Source organism: Musca domestica, unplaced genomic scaffold (assembly GCF_030504385.1).
Source record: "Musca domestica strain aabys unplaced genomic scaffold, Musca_domestica.polishedcontigs.V.1.1 10, whole genome shotgun sequence".
NCBI lineage: Eukaryota > Metazoa > Arthropoda > Insecta > Diptera > Muscidae > Musca > Musca domestica.
In genome coordinates this window covers 843,960-861,638 of record NW_026712115.1, presented here as the reverse complement: position 1 = coordinate 861,638, position 17,679 = coordinate 843,960, and the positions used below count along the sequence as shown (strand labels likewise).

The window sequence follows — 17,679 nt, the reverse complement described above, 5'->3', positions numbered from 1 at the left end:
CATTTATTCACTTGAGGGATCGATGTAAAATGAACTTTTCATAGCGATAGTTCCTACTTTACCTTTTAATATTTAACAATTTCTTTTGAAAAGTATTGAGAGTCATTATATAATACTTCTTTTTTTCTCTTATCTTATTTACAGGATGACATTGGCGATCCATGCGGCTTGACCAAGGCCGGCCTAGAAGAATACACCATGCGTTCAAATTCGTTCTATGACAATCCCGTTTTGTATCATCATCAAAAACAATCATCCTACGCCCAGTCGGAAGGTTATCACAGTTATGTGTCCAGTTCCGATTCAACATCGGCCACACCAATGTTGGATAGGTGAGTACTAATAAGTAATAACAATTTTAAAAAATATTGGAACTAGTTCCATTAAGCAATTGAGTTGTTGTTTCTTCGTTTAGTTGGAATTCGAACGTTTGACAATCGAGCACATGAGCTGTACTGTGTCATGTTAAACAATTTTGCACTTTGCCTAAAAAAGTGTTTCATTAGACCATTCACTACAATGAACATTATGATAAATTAGACTACAGGGTGAGATGAAAAACTGCAGCCAACTTCAGACTGCTGTCTTTTCTAAGTCACTCGTCCGACAGCTGTTAATATTATTCTAGTGAGAATTTTCCAGAAAAAAAGTTATTCCTGATGGAATTCAAGCGTGATAATGTAACTTCTTTATATTTGGCTGGAAAACCACAAGAAACTATCGTTAGAGCACTCCAGCATTTAAATTTGAATACATCTTTTGTGTCTCGTACCATCGCTCGTTACCGTGATACTGGTAGCGTAGCTCGACGTCAAGAAAGTGGACGGAAGAAAACAGCAACATCAGCAGAAATGGTTCGAAAAGCAAAGAAGCGACTTGATCGAAACCCGCGTTGCAGTGGCCGAAAAAATGGATCGTGAGTAGAACATATCACAATATTCCATTCGGCAAATATTGAAAAATGGGCTCGGGGTAAAGCCATTGAAATTCCAAAAAGTAGACTCAAAACAGCTAAATAGTTGCTTCGCTTGGCCGAAAGTGGTGAACTGCCAAATTTGGTTTTCTCCGATGAGAAAACATTCGTTGTCCAGCAGTATATAAACGAACAAAATGATCGTTTTTAATTGCCAAAGAGGTCAGCTGAGAATGTGCTCCTTCGGATGGCCACCAGAGCTCAAGCGCCGGCCACGGTGATGGTGTGGGCCACCATAACAGCCGATGGACGCTCTCCGCTCGTGTTTATCGACAGTGGCTTCAGAATGAGTGCCGAATATTATCGCGAAAATATTCTAGAGGCGTGCCCAGGGCTCGCAAACATTTTGGCCGCAGCACGCGCCACCCGAGGTTGGTTACAAAATTAGGTTCCTCGCTTCATTTCCCGAGCACAATGGCTACCAAAATCTCCGAATACCAATCCGTTGAACTATTGTGTCTGGAGTATTTTGGAAAGCAATGTTGGCACTAAAAAATACCAAAGTGTCGATTACCTCAAGCAAGCGCTTCGCCGGGAATGGGCCAAAATACCGCAGTGCAACATTCGGGCTGCGTGTAGCGGTTTCATTGGCCGTTTGAAGGCCATAATTCGTGCCAAAGGTGACCAATTCGAATAAATCTAAACTTATTCTAAAATTTGATGCTATTTCCGACATTGTTTGCCTTCATTCAATAAAATTAAAAAAAAATGTAAAATTTATGGCGTTTGACTTTGTTGCAGTTTTTTTTTATCTCACCCTGTATATTTAAATAATCGAACATTGGCTGAAGGTATAGATCTGTCGGCAAACCCGACTGATACTGTTTTTTCCAACTTTAACTAACTCTGGTACAATATCTGTACTTTTTTATAAAGAACAATTTTCCATATCCCCACTAGCCTTAAAAACATTCCTAAAATCTTTCATTTTAAGAGCCAATGAACAAAATTGCCCACGTTTTTTCTATTTTTTATACTATACTTCATACTTTCTAAATAAATACATCCTATTGCCATTGTTGATCTTCTCTAAGTTACAGCACCCACAAATCATCTTCGTAAATGGTGGTAGGAGAATCAACATTCCAGAGATGTCATTATTGAATTGATTTGCTCGTCTGTCTGTCTATCTATCTTTTTGTGTTGGTATGCAAGTTTATTTGAAGTTGTCACATTTATCGTTTTACTTTATAGGGTTAGATGATGTTCCAATCTATTCTTCGGCGTCTTCCTTAAGAATTCTCTACTTCATTGTTGCTGGGTTTTTTTTTTTTTTCACTTCACATGTAATCAATGTTATCAAATACCATCATTTTACCAAACGACATCTTCGATGATGATGACGTTCGTGTTGTTGTTGTTGTTGTTTTTGTCTTTTACTTAAATCAAAATAATACAAAAAATCTATTACAAGCTGCTAAACGAGTTGTTGCTATTGCATTCTATTTTTTCTTCTTCTTCTTCTTCTTTCATTTGCTTGAAGTTGGCTCAAGAGGATCAATTCGGTTCGCTTGGTTTTTGCTAGGAAACAAGTTTGAGTTGATCATTCGCACAAAACACATTCCTTGGAAGTAGCATCAACAAAATGTGGCAATGTCGGTGACATTCATAACTGATTTCATGTTTTGCCATATACGCTGTGGCATGCCACCAACAACACGGCACAGCACAGAACAGCACAAACCAGGCAACCAACCAAGCTGCAATGATCATACCAAACTAAATTCCGTCCATCTAAACAATCTATCGATGGATCGTTCCATCGTAATGATGTTGATGGTGGTTCGTCGATCTCTAACGACAACAACTCTTTACAGAAAATGTGCCATTAAATTATTTCTCCCTCTCTCATTTATTTATCAATAGTTGGTTGGGAGCTTAGTGTTGTCGTTAGAGCTTAATTTTCAGATCAAATTTAGCATATTCTAAAACCGACCAAAATCCTAAAAAGCGGCTTAATTACACTGTGCGGCACAATTAATTTTTTCAATAATTACGGAGAAAATCCAACATATTATGAAAGTAGAGCTAAAAAAGAAGACATGGGTATCGACTTTTTTAAATTTTACATGGCAAAGCTACCTAAATAAAGGGGGCAAATAGGGGGGAAATTGCACTTTTCCACACTTTTGGAAATTTCAAGATTAAGATTCCTCGGAATCTGTGCATTTTAGGCATATAGTGTCTTCGGCAATATGCCAGATAAAACCAGTAAGAACAAGTAAAAAACATTAAGTTCGACCGAGCCGATCTATTAATGCCCTCCACCATTGGGTAAGGAAAACTTTTTTATAAAAAAATATCTGAATTCAAAAAATCCACTATATACTACAAATACAAGACAGTTTTGAAAAAAAAAACATAAAGTGCATGCGCCTGTTATATGGAGGCCATAGCAAAACGGGAATCTCCATAGACAATTTTATATATAAAATTGTATTGAAGTATACTTCAAGGATTGTCATCTACTAAATCTTTTTAAATACCAAATTTGAAACAGCTTAAATGAACTAGGTTAAAAAATACAGAATATCGGTGGATATCGTTATATCTGCGCTATAGGAAAACGTGGACCTTAATATTCAATGTTCTGCCACCAGAGCTAGAAGCAATTATGAACTACAAATACCAATTTTTGGACAAATCCGTTGAAAAATGTGGCAAAAATAATCAAAATACGGAATATCGGGAGGTGCAGTTATATGGGGCGATACCAAAACTTGAACCCATATATACCATGTTCCGCCACCGGAGCTAGAACCCTATACGAACTACAAATACCAATTTTTAGACAAATCCGTGGGAAATGTGGCAAAAATCATCAAAATACCAAATATCGAGAGGTACAGTTTGTTTCACCACTAGAGAAGGAACCCATTATAACCTACAAATACCGATTTGTAAACAAAATCCGTAGAAAAATGTAGCGAAAATCATTAAAATACCAAATATCGGGATATGGCGGCTATACCAAAACGGACCGATATATTTATTATGCAGATCATGAACATATGTACTATATGGGGTCTACGGCGAATACTTAGGGATGTTATAAACGGAATGCCAAAGTTAATATACCTTCCTTTTCAAGGTGGGCCGACTATATGATACCCTACACTTAAGTAGAGCTCCCGTAACACAAGAATTTTTATTGGGAATTTATTTGAAGTAGGTCATACCACCGATCAACCTTTGGCTTTAGAGCAGTTATAATTTGGCTTCAGAGGGAGGCATATCCATTTCTGAATCAATTTTCACCAAATTTGACGGAAACATTTTTATCTCTAATACCAAATAACATTGCTATAGAGTGCATGATCACTCACTTTGAGAAGGATTATATAAACAGAAGTATGCATCGGAGGCGAGTTTCGCCGAAATTCACTCAATTTGGACTGATATTGGCTATTTGTTGCACAATTAATCGGACATCGGTTGAAGAAATATATGGGAGGTATATCCAAATCTAAACCGATCTTCATAAAATTTGGTAGAGGTATTTCTGGACTGTATCTGATATCGCTTGAGGGTTAAAATTTCCTACCAAAATATTCCTCATATTTTTACACTATATACCTAAAAGCATAATCCGAAGAATCTTAATCTAAACAATTTTAAAAAGTTGAAAGAGGGGGTAACTTGACAAAACCCCCCCCCCCTCTACTAACATTGACGTCAGGTTTAAAATTTATTTGTTTCTTAATTTGTAAAAATTACAAAAACATTCCGGTCAATTTACAAAACTCCGACCAAATTTTCAAAACGGCAACACCCAACAAAATGTTTTCTCTGCGAAGAAAGAGAAAAATCAACATTATAATGATCCAGACAATTATCATCATGGCTATTATTTAGTTTAAAATTTTTTTTCTTTTCACAGCCCCCCACTGCCAACCATCTGCCAAGATGAAGTGACAGTGGCGATCATAAATAGCACATGTTTTACATTTTAATTTATACCATTTATAGACAAATACTACAAGTACAAGTGTGACAATGCTATTCATGCTGGTGCTGCTGCTACTTTGGCATCGGCTACTGCTGAGGCTGCTCTTGATCTAATCACAGCTACATGGCAGCCCAACCCATTTGAGACTCATTCCAGCTACATTGTCGGCCATTTCTTCATTTTATCAATGCATTGAACAAATATTGGGCCTGCTACTGTAAAAAGTGTGGCGAGGCGCGTTTTGCAACTCCAAGAAAAACAAACAACAGTGGATGTGTCATAATTTTTTTGTAAAAATATCTTTACCGGACTTCTATTTTGGGACCGAGCATCTTTTGTGGCTTGAAACTGTTTTACAAAAATAGATCAGGAAAAATAAAAGACGTGTTGAGAAACAGGTTGGAATGTGGTTTTTGGTCGTTACTTGAAGGAAATGACAGCTCGAAAAAGGGAGCGGTGAGAGGATAAGAAATGACCAAAGAATTAAGTAATTATAGAAGCGGAAATTCAATTAAAACATTTTAAGAGGAAGCTTTAAATATCTAGAACTGAAAGCATAAGACTAGTTTACACATAATATTTGAGTCACACAAAAAGTGATTTTTACATTCAAATTAGAAGAAAGTACAGCATACTTTTAAGCACCTCCAAAATGTTTGAAACCCTGCTATGCTAAAAATAAATATGAAATATTTATTTTATTTACGACTCTAATATGACGTGTAAACCCGTCTTTAATATGAAGCAGGTATTCTGTACATAGTTCATTCGTACTAAGGGTTCTCCCAATCATAGAAAATATTCCAGAGGACATTTATACACAAAGTCCTCTTGGAGCTATTACGCAACATTTTGGAGACCTTCAATACCTACATTATCCTCGAGGAATTTTCAGTACATCCAAGACCTTTCTAAGGTTTTTAAATATAACTGACAGTCTGTAGGTCCTCTCTTTTACATGGACGAGGTGGGAAGGTCTTCTGTACACAGAAGTGTCGGGATGTCTTTAATGCATGAAATTTCCTAGAGGCCTTTTTGTGAACAGGATCTTCCTCCTATGGTCCTCTATACACATAAGGCTTCGTATATGCATAGAAAACTTAAAAGACGAGTCTCTCTTAGACTCGTCTAAAAACCTCATCTAAAAAGACTCCCCTCAGGCTCGTCTAAAAATAATCCCTCAGGCTCGACTAAAAAGTCTCCCCTCAGACTCTTTTAAGAAGAATCCCCTCAGAAAGGTCTAAAAAGACTACCCTGAGGCTCGTCTAAAAATACTCCCCTCAGGCTCATCTAAAAAGACTCCCTCAGGCTCGTCTAAAAAGACACCCCTCAGACTCGTCTAAAAAGACTCCCCTCAAGCTCGTCCAAAAAGACTCCCCTCAGGCTCGTCTAAAAAGACTCCCCTCAGGCTCGTCTAAAAAGACTCCCCTCAGGCTCGTCTAAAAAGACTCCCCTCAGGCTCGTCTAAAAAGACTCCCCTCAGGCTCGTCTAAAAAGACTCCCCTCAGGCTCGTCTAAAAAGACTCCCCTCAGGCTCGTCTAAAAAGACTCCCCTAAGGCTCGTCTAAAAAGACTCCCCTAAGGCTCGTCTAAAAAGACTCCCCTCAGGTTCGTCTAAAAAGGCTCCCCTCAGACTAGTCCAAAAGTATTCCCCTTGGGGTCGTTGGCTTCAGCTCGTCTATGTAAAGAGATTCCCTGAACTCAGCTCTTCAGCTCCCTGCCTTTACCTGCTCTAAGCTTTTCTCTTGTTGAAGACTCGCTGCTCTCAATTCTATAAATACTCTTTGCCTTCAAATCGCCCGTATAAATACTCTTGCCCTCATCTTGTCTATATAAGGTCTTCCTTCTCTCCCCCTCTTCAACTCGATTTAAAAATATTCTCTTAAGTTCGTCTAAAAAATACCTACTTTAATCTCGTCTATTAAAAATGATTACACAACCCCTAGATATAACCCTTCCCTTTAAACCACATTGACATCTCGACTATTTTTTTTTTGTCTTCAAACGTTGAACAAATTGAAAATTGAGTCTTGATTTGAATTGGTTTTGGTCAATCGTTATAATTAACAATAATGAAGTTAGAAATAGTTTTAAGATTTCAAGAATGGCATGAATTTTCAAGTTTGTTTACGTTCTTTTGTTATTGGGGCTAAGTGCCCAATTTTATATGCTCACATTTTAATTTATGGTTAAAAGCGAACAGCAACAATAAGAATAGCAAATCACAAAATCTAATGAAAATGAAATCTAAATCCAAATCGCAATTTGGTAGCATAGACACAATACAATCTAGTGTTTGTTGTTTCAAATGCTCCAGAAGAGCGGGAGAAACGATCAACTTTCAACAGCACTTGAATGTGAATAACAGCGAGTCATGGAGTTGACCTTCAACCATATAGTCAGGCAGTTTATGCCTTCAGAATGGTTGGCTGGCTGGCTGGCTGGCTGACTGACTAACATTTGATTTAGTTTTAAATTGTTTGATGGCAAAGATTTTGAAGTGGAGGAAGAGAATAAGAAGGAGAAGTTGGAATTCATGATAGGATGATCTAGGGGGTGTTTACTAACTTTTAAATGAATGTGTGTTTGTTGTGTTTACTTGGAGTACTACCCATGACTTGTTTCGCTCGAGTAGCCGTTGGCCATAAAACAATCAAAAAAATAATTCAATTTATAGACTTCACTCCACCACCTTATGTTGGTAGGTAAGATGGCTGGCTGGCTGGCTGTCTATCTAGCGAAGCCAAGCCATGCCACTCAAACTCTTCTCTTTGCCGTTTTTGCTTTTCAAGGGGTTGGAGTCCGAATGCAGTCAACAAACACTTTTGATTTGAAGACTCCAAACTCATAATTACGCTTAGAAAATCAAACAACAAGAGTTCCGCTTTCATTATTTTTTTTTCGTTTTTGTTTTTATTTTTGTTGTGAAAATAATATCGTATTTTTGTTGTTGCTGCTTTAAACTAATCTGCTGTTTCTCTTTTTACACTTTATTTCGCAGATTACGTCAGGAAAGCGATTTACTATCACGTCAAGCATCACATAATTGGTCACAAAACGATCTGTCATCTTTGGCGTCCACTTCGGTGGCAGCATCTCCCACCTCACTTATGTCTCGTGATCGTGATTTAAGTGAGTTGAGTGTGTCCAGCATTACACAACAACAACAACAACTACAGCATAACAATAGTTCCGAAAGTACTTCCTCTACAGAGACCTTGAAATGGCTGGGTTCGATGAGTGATGTCTCCGAAGTAAGCCATGCCACAGGATTTTCGGCAATATCGGAATCTGGTGAGTTGTAGGAAATCTCCAACCTGAAAAACATACTAAAATTGTATCTCTTTCTCTCATTTCTTTTAGTTTCCACTTCCCAATTGATTGTCCATAGTTCCAGGGTCTTGACACCCAAACGCCATCAAAGTGAAAGTGTGTTGCTGGGCAACGAGGATCAACCTGGACGATCGCCCACCTCATCAGCCCAACAAAACACTTCCCAACTTATGACACATGCTCAAAATTCTTCTGCTTCACAGTTGGTGCCGAATCATCGTCACAGTCCCAGCTATCCGCCAGTTCATCAGACATCACACACCATGTATCGCCATCACAATCACAGCAGCCATTTGGCCACCACTAATGAACTGAGCAGTAAATCCCAGCTAAATGAGAAAACCTCATCACAAACAAATATTTCCGTTAGTATAACAAACAGTGAGGCTGTGGTCACTATATCACCTCATCCACCGCCGGTTCCAGCACCTAAACCATCTGCATCACAGACTAGTGAGCCGCCTTCCCAGGCCAATTCTCCCGGACGATTGGCCAATTCGACAAGTTCCTTAAACATGGCTGGGGTACAACACAAATCTCCTGTATCAGCTTCAATGGATTCGTTGGCGGACATTAAATCCCAGCCATATCGCAACAATCATCGTCTCTTCCCCGTTAGCACCTATACCGAACCGGTCCATAGTAATACCTCGCATTTTGTACATCATCCTAAGCCTCAGTATAGCACAGGGTTACAGAAACCACAAAAATCTTTGGCCCAGCAGCAGCAACAACATTCACCCTCAGGAAATGGTAGTCTTAGCAATCTTAGCCAAACATCAAAACTGGGTTCTCCGGCCACAACTTATCCACAGCCGAGTTGGCAGTCGGTGGCCACCTTAATCAATGACTTTGAAAGATCAGCCGATCCCCAGCAACAACAGCATCAGCAGCCACAAAAATACACCTATTTAGATCCCAACAAGACCCATCGGGTTCCCAATCCTGCTCTCAAGGCTTTTCAGAAAAATGCCGTGCAGTCCTATTTCGAAAGACAGCAGCAACAACAACAACAGCAAAATCAACTTCAACAACATCAATCCATGGAAAGTCTACAACACTCACCCAAATCTTTTTCATCAAGACCTGGAGGATCACCGCAGCACCTCAGCCACACCGACAGTAATGGTCAAGTGGCCACTGTATTGCTGAGAAACTCCTTGCCCAGCAATTATAACTCCCCTCCCCTGCAAAGACCTTTGTCCGAGGATAAAAATGCCTTTAGTTCCCGGAATCTAACGAATTTATCACCATCAAACAAACCACCTTCGCCAGCTCCTCCACCACCACCGCCCAGATCGCGGTCTATGATGCCCACACTGCTTAGGCGTTCATCTTCAGCCTCCGACTACTCCGAGTTAAGAGATCAATTTATATCTGCTTCCCAGGACAAATTACAATCGCAATCTATTAAAAACATATCCAGTTCGGAAAAGTTCTCTTTCAATGACTGTGGCATGCCACCACCTCCTCCACCGCCCAGGGGTCGTGCCTCTATGTCAGGCCGTAGGACATCCTCGGCCTCCGATTATGCTGGCATACGCGATAAGGTATTGCTGCAACAAGCTGCTGCCCTTACCCATCAACAGCTACATCCTCATCAGCATCAGAATGTCAACTATCATCCCCTTCCACATGGCCATCATCATCCTGCTCCTCCACCGCCTCAAATGGCTTATTTGCCGGGTGGTAATGTACCACCTCCAGTACCACCGCCTGTGCAAGATGGCTGGGTACCAGAGAGGCCACCCAAAAATCCCAATTTACGAGTTCCTTCCCCTGACTTGCCACCACCACCGCCAGGTTTGGATAGTGAAACCAGTCTCTCCGATGAACCCTTGCCTCCACCACCACCAGAAATTCTGCAACGCCAACCCCTGAACGAACTGAATCAAGAGTTAATGACCAAACCTCCCTCGCCGAATCGTCGCAACAGTTTTGCCGGTGGTTCGACCAGAAAATCTGGAAATTTCTTTCAACGTACCGCATCAAATGAATCGGTTATCACAAAAGGACCACCACCATTGGTTCCCAGGAAGCCAGCCAGTATTGAATTGGTCCAGGTATCCAGACCCTCGCCAGCAACACTCAACAAGTTACAACCTGAATTATTGCGGGCCACAACCATTTCATCTTCGACCCGTAAAAGACCACATAATTTAGCCTCCAGTTCCTCCTCGTCTTCGTCCTCGTCCATAACAGCCATACAAGAGAATGTTGCCATAACCCAAACGCGGCATTCGCCCATTGGTGCTACAATGAAATCCTCACCGCCACCACCGCCTCTAATGCCACGAATGTCAACAACAACGACGACAAACGATAGCCATCAACAACAACAGCAGCCGCTGCCTCAGCCACAGCCTCAAATGGTGGCAACAAATGTCGCTAATTCGAAATCAAGGTAAGTGCAAAATAAAATGTTATGTTTAATTAATTGCGAGTAATTTGAGTTATAATATTTTTTCCGAACCTCCATCCACATCCATGGACCAGCTCGGTAATGGAGTTATTAACCAACATTACAAGTTTTTTCCTTTTTCAAAATTTTTTCCTCCTCTCTGTGAAATATAATATGGCGAGTGATATTTCATCATTCCAAACAAAACAAAAAACAGAGAGACAAAGGTTTTGCAAAGTTTATACATCATTTTCCATAGAGGTGGATGGTGGGTAGAAAAGGGGGGTACCGGGTGGGAGGTACATGGCATGTATTTCCCAACCCCTTAGCTAACAAAAAAAAAAACTCAGATGAAATTGTTAGTCTTTTTTTCCGTTGAACTGGGACTGTCGCTTTGGCAAGTTGTCAATTGTTGTCAATGTTGATGTCTAGTGACTGGTCGACTGGTCCACTCCCACTTAATTGATCTTTTGTCGTAGCTGATTTCAGTTTTCTTTTTTTTTTGCTCTTCTGAAATATTGCTGAACGTCACAGTGTGTGAGTGTGTCTGATTGTAGAGTACAGTCGATACTAAATGCTAATTTGTATGAAATCTCTAACAAATGGAAAGGGAAAACCCCAGAGCAACATATGGGTTGAAAGACGGATATTGGGTGGCAAGATATGAAAATCCAGGGAGTGGAATTTAGGTTAGCTTAGAGTAGAAAAAATCGACAAAGTTCTAGAGTAAACACCCATTTGATTAATACATTTACTTTCACCTGGAAATTACATCTCAACTTCATGGGTGATGGTTGGAATCTTTGCTGTACGTTACTTACATTAAGATGGCGATTTTTACCGACCCTCTCACAAAGCTCTAATTTCAGAATTTCAGCCCTATCCACCTGCACCCAATACAAAATTTAGTAACATTTAGTACGCATATTCAAAACAATCTACATCTCATCACCCTAGAGGCCAACAGTGTTGTAGAAATAGTACTACTTAGTACTATTCGAACGGTTATAGTACGCATTTGCAAAACCACAACCAGATCTCAACACCATTACCCAATCATTTTTGTACTCATTTGTAAAAACGTTCCATATCTCAATTCCAGCTACCATAATAAATTTAAGGATTCCACTCGTATCCCATTATTTAATACCAATTTTAGTAACATTTAGTACGCATTGTACGCAAATTTAGTACTATTTAGTACTTTTCGAACAATTATTGTACACATTCCCAAAACCACCTTCATATCTCAATTCCAGATGCCAAAGAGACCTCAATATAAAATTTGAGCAACCCAGTTCTATCCCTTCACTCAATATTAAATTTCCAAACCACCGCCAAACCTCAAACACAGATCCCATTAGTTATCTTAATTTCAAATTTCAGAATTGTTTCTCTATCCCTTTACCCAATGCCAAATATGGTACTATCCAGTGCATTTATAGTACACATTTACAAAAGCCACCTCTATGTGTCCAGGTTACATATGAACAGGGGTCCTAATACCAAATTTAAGATACCATCTTTTCACCCAAAACCAAATTGTACCAAATATTGTACTATTTAGTACTTTTCGTTCACTTGTATTACACATTTCTAAAATCGACTCGCAAACCTACCACCAAATACAAAATTTCGAAATTCAAGATTCATCCTTTCCCCCTAAACCTTTCTTTTCACACGCCATTGCATCATGACTGCCTGTCCCAGATGTTTGTACCCATAAGGAACTTCAAATACGAAATTTGAAACAATAATATAGCTAAAATCATCAAAATACCGAATAGACCGTAATATGGGGCCCATACAAAGACATGGACCTCCAAGAGCAATTTTCTGTCACAGGCTGTAGTACCCATTAGGAACTTAAAATTCCAAATTTGAAACATTTCCGGTGAAAAGTGTGACACAAATCATCAATATCAATATCTGGAGGTACAGTTATATGGAGACTATACTAAAACTCAGACCAATATTGACAGTTTGGGGCTGCGAGGCTGCTTTTTACATAATGGAAATGAATAATGCCAATTTACATAAAATTCGGATCAAATTTGCGACTGAAACACCAACAAAACTTAAATCTGTCGATACAGTTTGGGGGCTATACCAAAAGTGGACCCATATAGCCCATTTTCAATACCAAAAATTGCTGCAGACCTAAAACACGTCTAAGTAAAATTTTATCAAACTACTTCATTTCGTTCGGAAGCTAGAGTGTTTTCCACAGACGGACGGACATCGTGAAATTGACACAGAATTTTTTGCTGATCAAGAATATATGGACAAACGAAATGACGAACGTCATATAACCTCCATACTATGGTAGAGGATATAAAAGCATAGCATATATTTACTGTAATATATTTTAGTCTGTAAGGTTCATATAAATCTATTGATTTAAGAACAAGTAAAAAAGCAGCTAAGTATAGCCGGGCCTCCACCCTCCACCATTTGGATGGGACTTGAAATTTTCATAAAAAGTCCGAAAAATACCGGTTAAATGAAACCCGTTATACGAGAGCTATACGAACACGTGGACCTGCATACGAATTTTTGCCATAAGCTGTAGTATCCATTATTATAGAAAAATTGAAACAATTCCTTTGAATAATGTCGCTAAAATTATCAAAATACCGAATATCGGGAGGCACCGGTATATGGGGGCTTAACCAGCTTTCTTGCAAAAAACAGTTCGTTCGACATATAGCGTGATTACAACAGAAACACGGACAGTCAGACGGATATCGCTAAATCGACTTAGAATTTTACTCTGATACAGAATATATATAATATGCAGGGTCTGTCATGAATATTTCGAAGAGTTACAAATGGAATGACACAACCAATATATCCTCCATAGAATGGCGAAGGGTATAAAAATAAAGAAATTCCTGATGATTTCGCTCTTAGTATAGATCTTGAGATATAATGACCCAAAATTTAAATTATTTGCTAAAAAACATTTAAAACTTCGTTAATTTAACTGGGGTCACAGATTTTGGAAAAAATATGAGATCCGTGTTTTTTTTTTCAAATTTCATAAATATTTGTCTGGAAAAAATTAACCAAACATATTTCCCATATCGTCTCTTGAAGTAAATCATAGAAAATATTAACGCAATGTATCTACTATCCCCCTTCCAAACATCTTGGAGATACCTCAAAATTGAACGGTTACTATTTCCATTTTCATATGACAACTTTGTTGTTGACTTGTACTATTTCCACCACAACGAAAAAAAAAGAGAACATTCATAGGCATTTTCCGGGTCAAAGGGTTACCTTAGGCTTAACAATTTTTTAACGGACATTGTCAGTTCGTTGCTGTGATAGTACACATTTTATGCTCTAAACAAAGTGACGGCAAAGCTTTTTCCTAGGCTACTGATATCGACAGCACTGCAGTTGGTATTGTTGTTGTCGTCTACGTCGTCGTACCTTCTTATTAACAAACATGATTTTCTGCATGTAATATAAGAAAATTGCCAAAGTGACACCCGCAAACGACCTTTATGGCACGATTTATGATGCAACTTCGAAATCCACTCTAAACATAGCCGGGCAACCTCAAAACGAACAATCTCCTGGATAAAAAAAAACTCCTTTTATATTCCAAGCGCTGTATTCAGGCAACCCAGTACACCACAACAGTCAACCATCCAGCTTTTCCAGCTTATCTACAATGCAAAGAAACAAATTTCCAAAAAAAACCAACAACAGTCTTCAGAAGAGGTGGTGGTGGTAGTTCCAAGGAGCGTAGCTGGGTTAAGGAGACAAACCAAATGAAAAAAAAAAATTGTGACAAAATTAAATTAAAGCCAACACACACACTCCACTCACCATCACCATCCAGTCAGCCAGCACTCAACAAGGCAAACCAAACTTGTCACATTTTTGGAAAACTCCAAAGCATTGGCAGCAGAAATAAATCTCTAATGCGCACACGAACGTCAATATCTGAACTTTTTTTTGCTTTGCTTTGCTTATTTTTTCATCTCCAAAGGCTGTCTGTTGCCAATTGAATTTTTTTGGTGAAATATTTGGAACTATATTCCACGTAGCGGGAACTGTAAAAGGGATAGGAGGGAAGGTCCATGGCGTGTCTAACCAGGCCACAATAGGCCAAACTAAGCCATTACGCGGCACACCGAAATGTTGCACATCAGGCGTGTGCTGCTGAGTATAGCACCACTGATTTTGTTCGACTGCCAACCGACGAAGCAGAAAAATGCTGATACTCTCGTGGCGGGCGGTGGTGCTCATGTCTACGTGCACGTGGGTCAAAGTGTTGCCACTTCTAATTGTTAACACTCGAATGCACTTTTTATTAGCCACACTTGGTCACATCTATGCTCGACGAGACATTTTTTTTTTTTTTAATAAAAAAAAAAAAAACAAAAACTGAACAACATCCACGGATGATTATTGGGCAATCAAAGCTTTGGATATGTGAGCAGTAGATGGGAAGGGCATGAGGCTGTACATAAGACTGAATTTAAGTTTTCCATGAAGTTTTCCATAGGAAACCTTCAATTCAGCCGGGCTGAATAGGATTTTCCACAGGAAACCTTCAATTCAGCCGGGCTGAATAGGATTTTCCATAGGAAAACTTCAATTCAGCCGGGCTGAATAGGATTTTCCATAGGAAAACTTCAATTCAGCCGGGCTGAATAGGATTTTCCATAGGAAAACTTCAATTCAGCCGGGCTGAATAGGATTTTCCATAGGAAAACTTCAATTCAGCCGGGCTGAATAGGATTTTCCATAGGAAAACTTCAATTCAGCCGGGCTGAATAGGATTTTCCATAGGAAAACTTCAATTCAGCCGGGCTGAATAGGATTTTCCATAGGAAAACTTCAATTCAGCCGGGCTGAATAGGATTTTCCATAGGAAAACTTCAATTCAGCCGGGCTGAATAGGATTTTCCATAGGAAAACTTCAATTCAGCCGGGCTGATAGGATTTTCCATAGGAAAACTTCAATTCAGCCGGGCTGAATAGGATTTTCCATAGGAAAACTTCAATTCAGCCGGGCTGAATAGGATTTTCCATAGGAAAACTTCAATTCAGCCGGGCTGAATAGGATTTTCCATAGGAAAACTTCAATTCAGCCGGGCTGAATAGGATTTTCCATAGGAAAACTTCAATTCAGCCGGGCTGAATAGGATTTTCCATAGGAAAACTTCAATTCAGCCGGGCTGAATAGGATTTTCCATAGGAAAACTTCAATTCAGCCGGGCTGAATAGGATTTTCCATAGGAAAACTTCAATTCAGCCGGGCTGAATAGGATTTTCCATAGGAAAACTTCAATTCAGCCGGGCTGAATAGGATTTTCCATAGGAAAACTTCAATTCAGCCGGGCTGAATAGGATTTTCCATAGGAAAACTTCAATTCAGCCGGGCTGAATAGGATTTTCCATAGGAAAACTTCAATTCAGCCGGGCTGAATAGGATTTTCCATAGGAAAACTTCAATTCAGCCGGGCTGAATAGGATTTTCCATAGGAAAACTTCAATTCAGCCGGGCTGAATAGGATTTTCCATAGGAAAACTTCAATTCAGCCGGGCTGAATAGGATTTTCCATAGGAAAACTTCAATTCAGCCGGGCTGAATAGGATTTTCCATAGGAAAACTTCAATTCAGCCGGGCTGAATAGGATTTTCCATAGGAAAACTTCAATTCAGCCGGGCTGAATAGGATTTTCCATAGGAAAACTTCAATTCAGCCGGGCTGAATAGGATTTTCCATAGGAAAACTTCAATTCAGCCGGGCTGAATAGGATTTTCCATAGGAAAACTTCAATTCAGCCGGGCTGAATAGGATTTTCCATAGGAAAACTTCAATTCAGCCGGGCTGAATAGGATTTTCCATAGGAAAACTTCAATTCAGCCGGGCTGAATAGGATTTTCCATAGGAAAACTTCAATTCAGCCGGGCTGAATAGGATTTTCCATAGGAAAACTTCAATTCAGCCGGGCTGAATAGGATTTTCCATAGGAAAACTTCAATTCAGCCGGGCTGAATAGGATTTTCCGTAGGAAAACTTCAATTCAGCCGGGCTGAATAGGATTTTCCATAGGAAAACTTCAATTCAGCCGGGCTGAATAGGATTTTCCATAGGAAAACTTCAATTCATCCGGGCTGAATAGGATTTTCCATAGGAAAACTTCAATTCAGCCGGGCTGAATAGGATTTTCCATAGGAAAACTTCAATTCAGCCGGGCTGAATAGGATTTTCCATAGGAAACCATTAATTCAGCCGGGCTGAATAGGATTTTCCATAGGAAACCATTAATTCAGCCGGGCTGAATAGGATTTTCCATAGGAAACCATTAATTCAGCCGGGCTGAATAGGATTTTCCATAGGAAACCATTAATTCAGCCGGGCTGAATAGGATTTTCCATAGGAAAACTTCAATTCAGCCGGGCTGAATAGGATTTTCCATAGGAAACCATTAATTCAGCCGGGCTGAATAGGATTTTCCATAGGAAACCATTAATTCAGCCGGGCTGTATAGGATTTTCCATAGGAAAACTTCAATTCAGCCGGGCTGAATAGGATTTTCCATTGGAAAACTTCAATTCAGCCGGGCTGAATAGGATTTTCCATAGGAAAACTGTCTGCTCTGAAATATATTTAATTTAAATTAAATTTTCTATATAAGAAATTTAATTAAAAATATTTGTTTTTTTTTTAATTTTTTCCATTTCACCGTATTCTTTGTATGCTGGCATAGTTTTACCATATTGTCAAGGTGTCATAGGCCATTATCGACATTCTCAATGTTTTTTTCTTTGTTGTTGTCTCCGCTTTACTATTTTCCCCCTAATTAGGTTAAGCGGTGATTTGGCTTGCCTTTTGGCGTTTGTCATGCCAAGCCTATGGACCAAAATTGTCCTTTATCATAAAAATAAAAAGAAACGACTCATGGAGCTAAACAAAAATCAAGACAGCAACATCAAAGCCGCCACAGCCACAGCCTCACACTTACACACCCACTAACATTTAACCTCTTTTTT

General features: G+C 39.3%; 1 protein-coding gene across 1 annotated transcript in view; it reads left to right on the top strand.

Annotated features, from left to right (window-relative positions):
- The window catches only part of LOC101897742 (protein Shroom), a 172,378-nt gene that overhangs the window by 69,165 nt on the left and 85,534 nt on the right, over window positions 1–17,679 (top strand). The window contains exons 2-4 of the mRNA XM_005181099.4: window positions 145–332; window positions 7,924–8,216; window positions 8,286–10,659. Of these exons, the coding sequence (XP_005181156.2) occupies window positions 145–332; window positions 7,924–8,216; window positions 8,286–10,659 (2,855 nt within the window). The remainder of the gene's footprint in view (window positions 1–144; window positions 333–7,923; window positions 8,217–8,285; window positions 10,660–17,679) is intronic.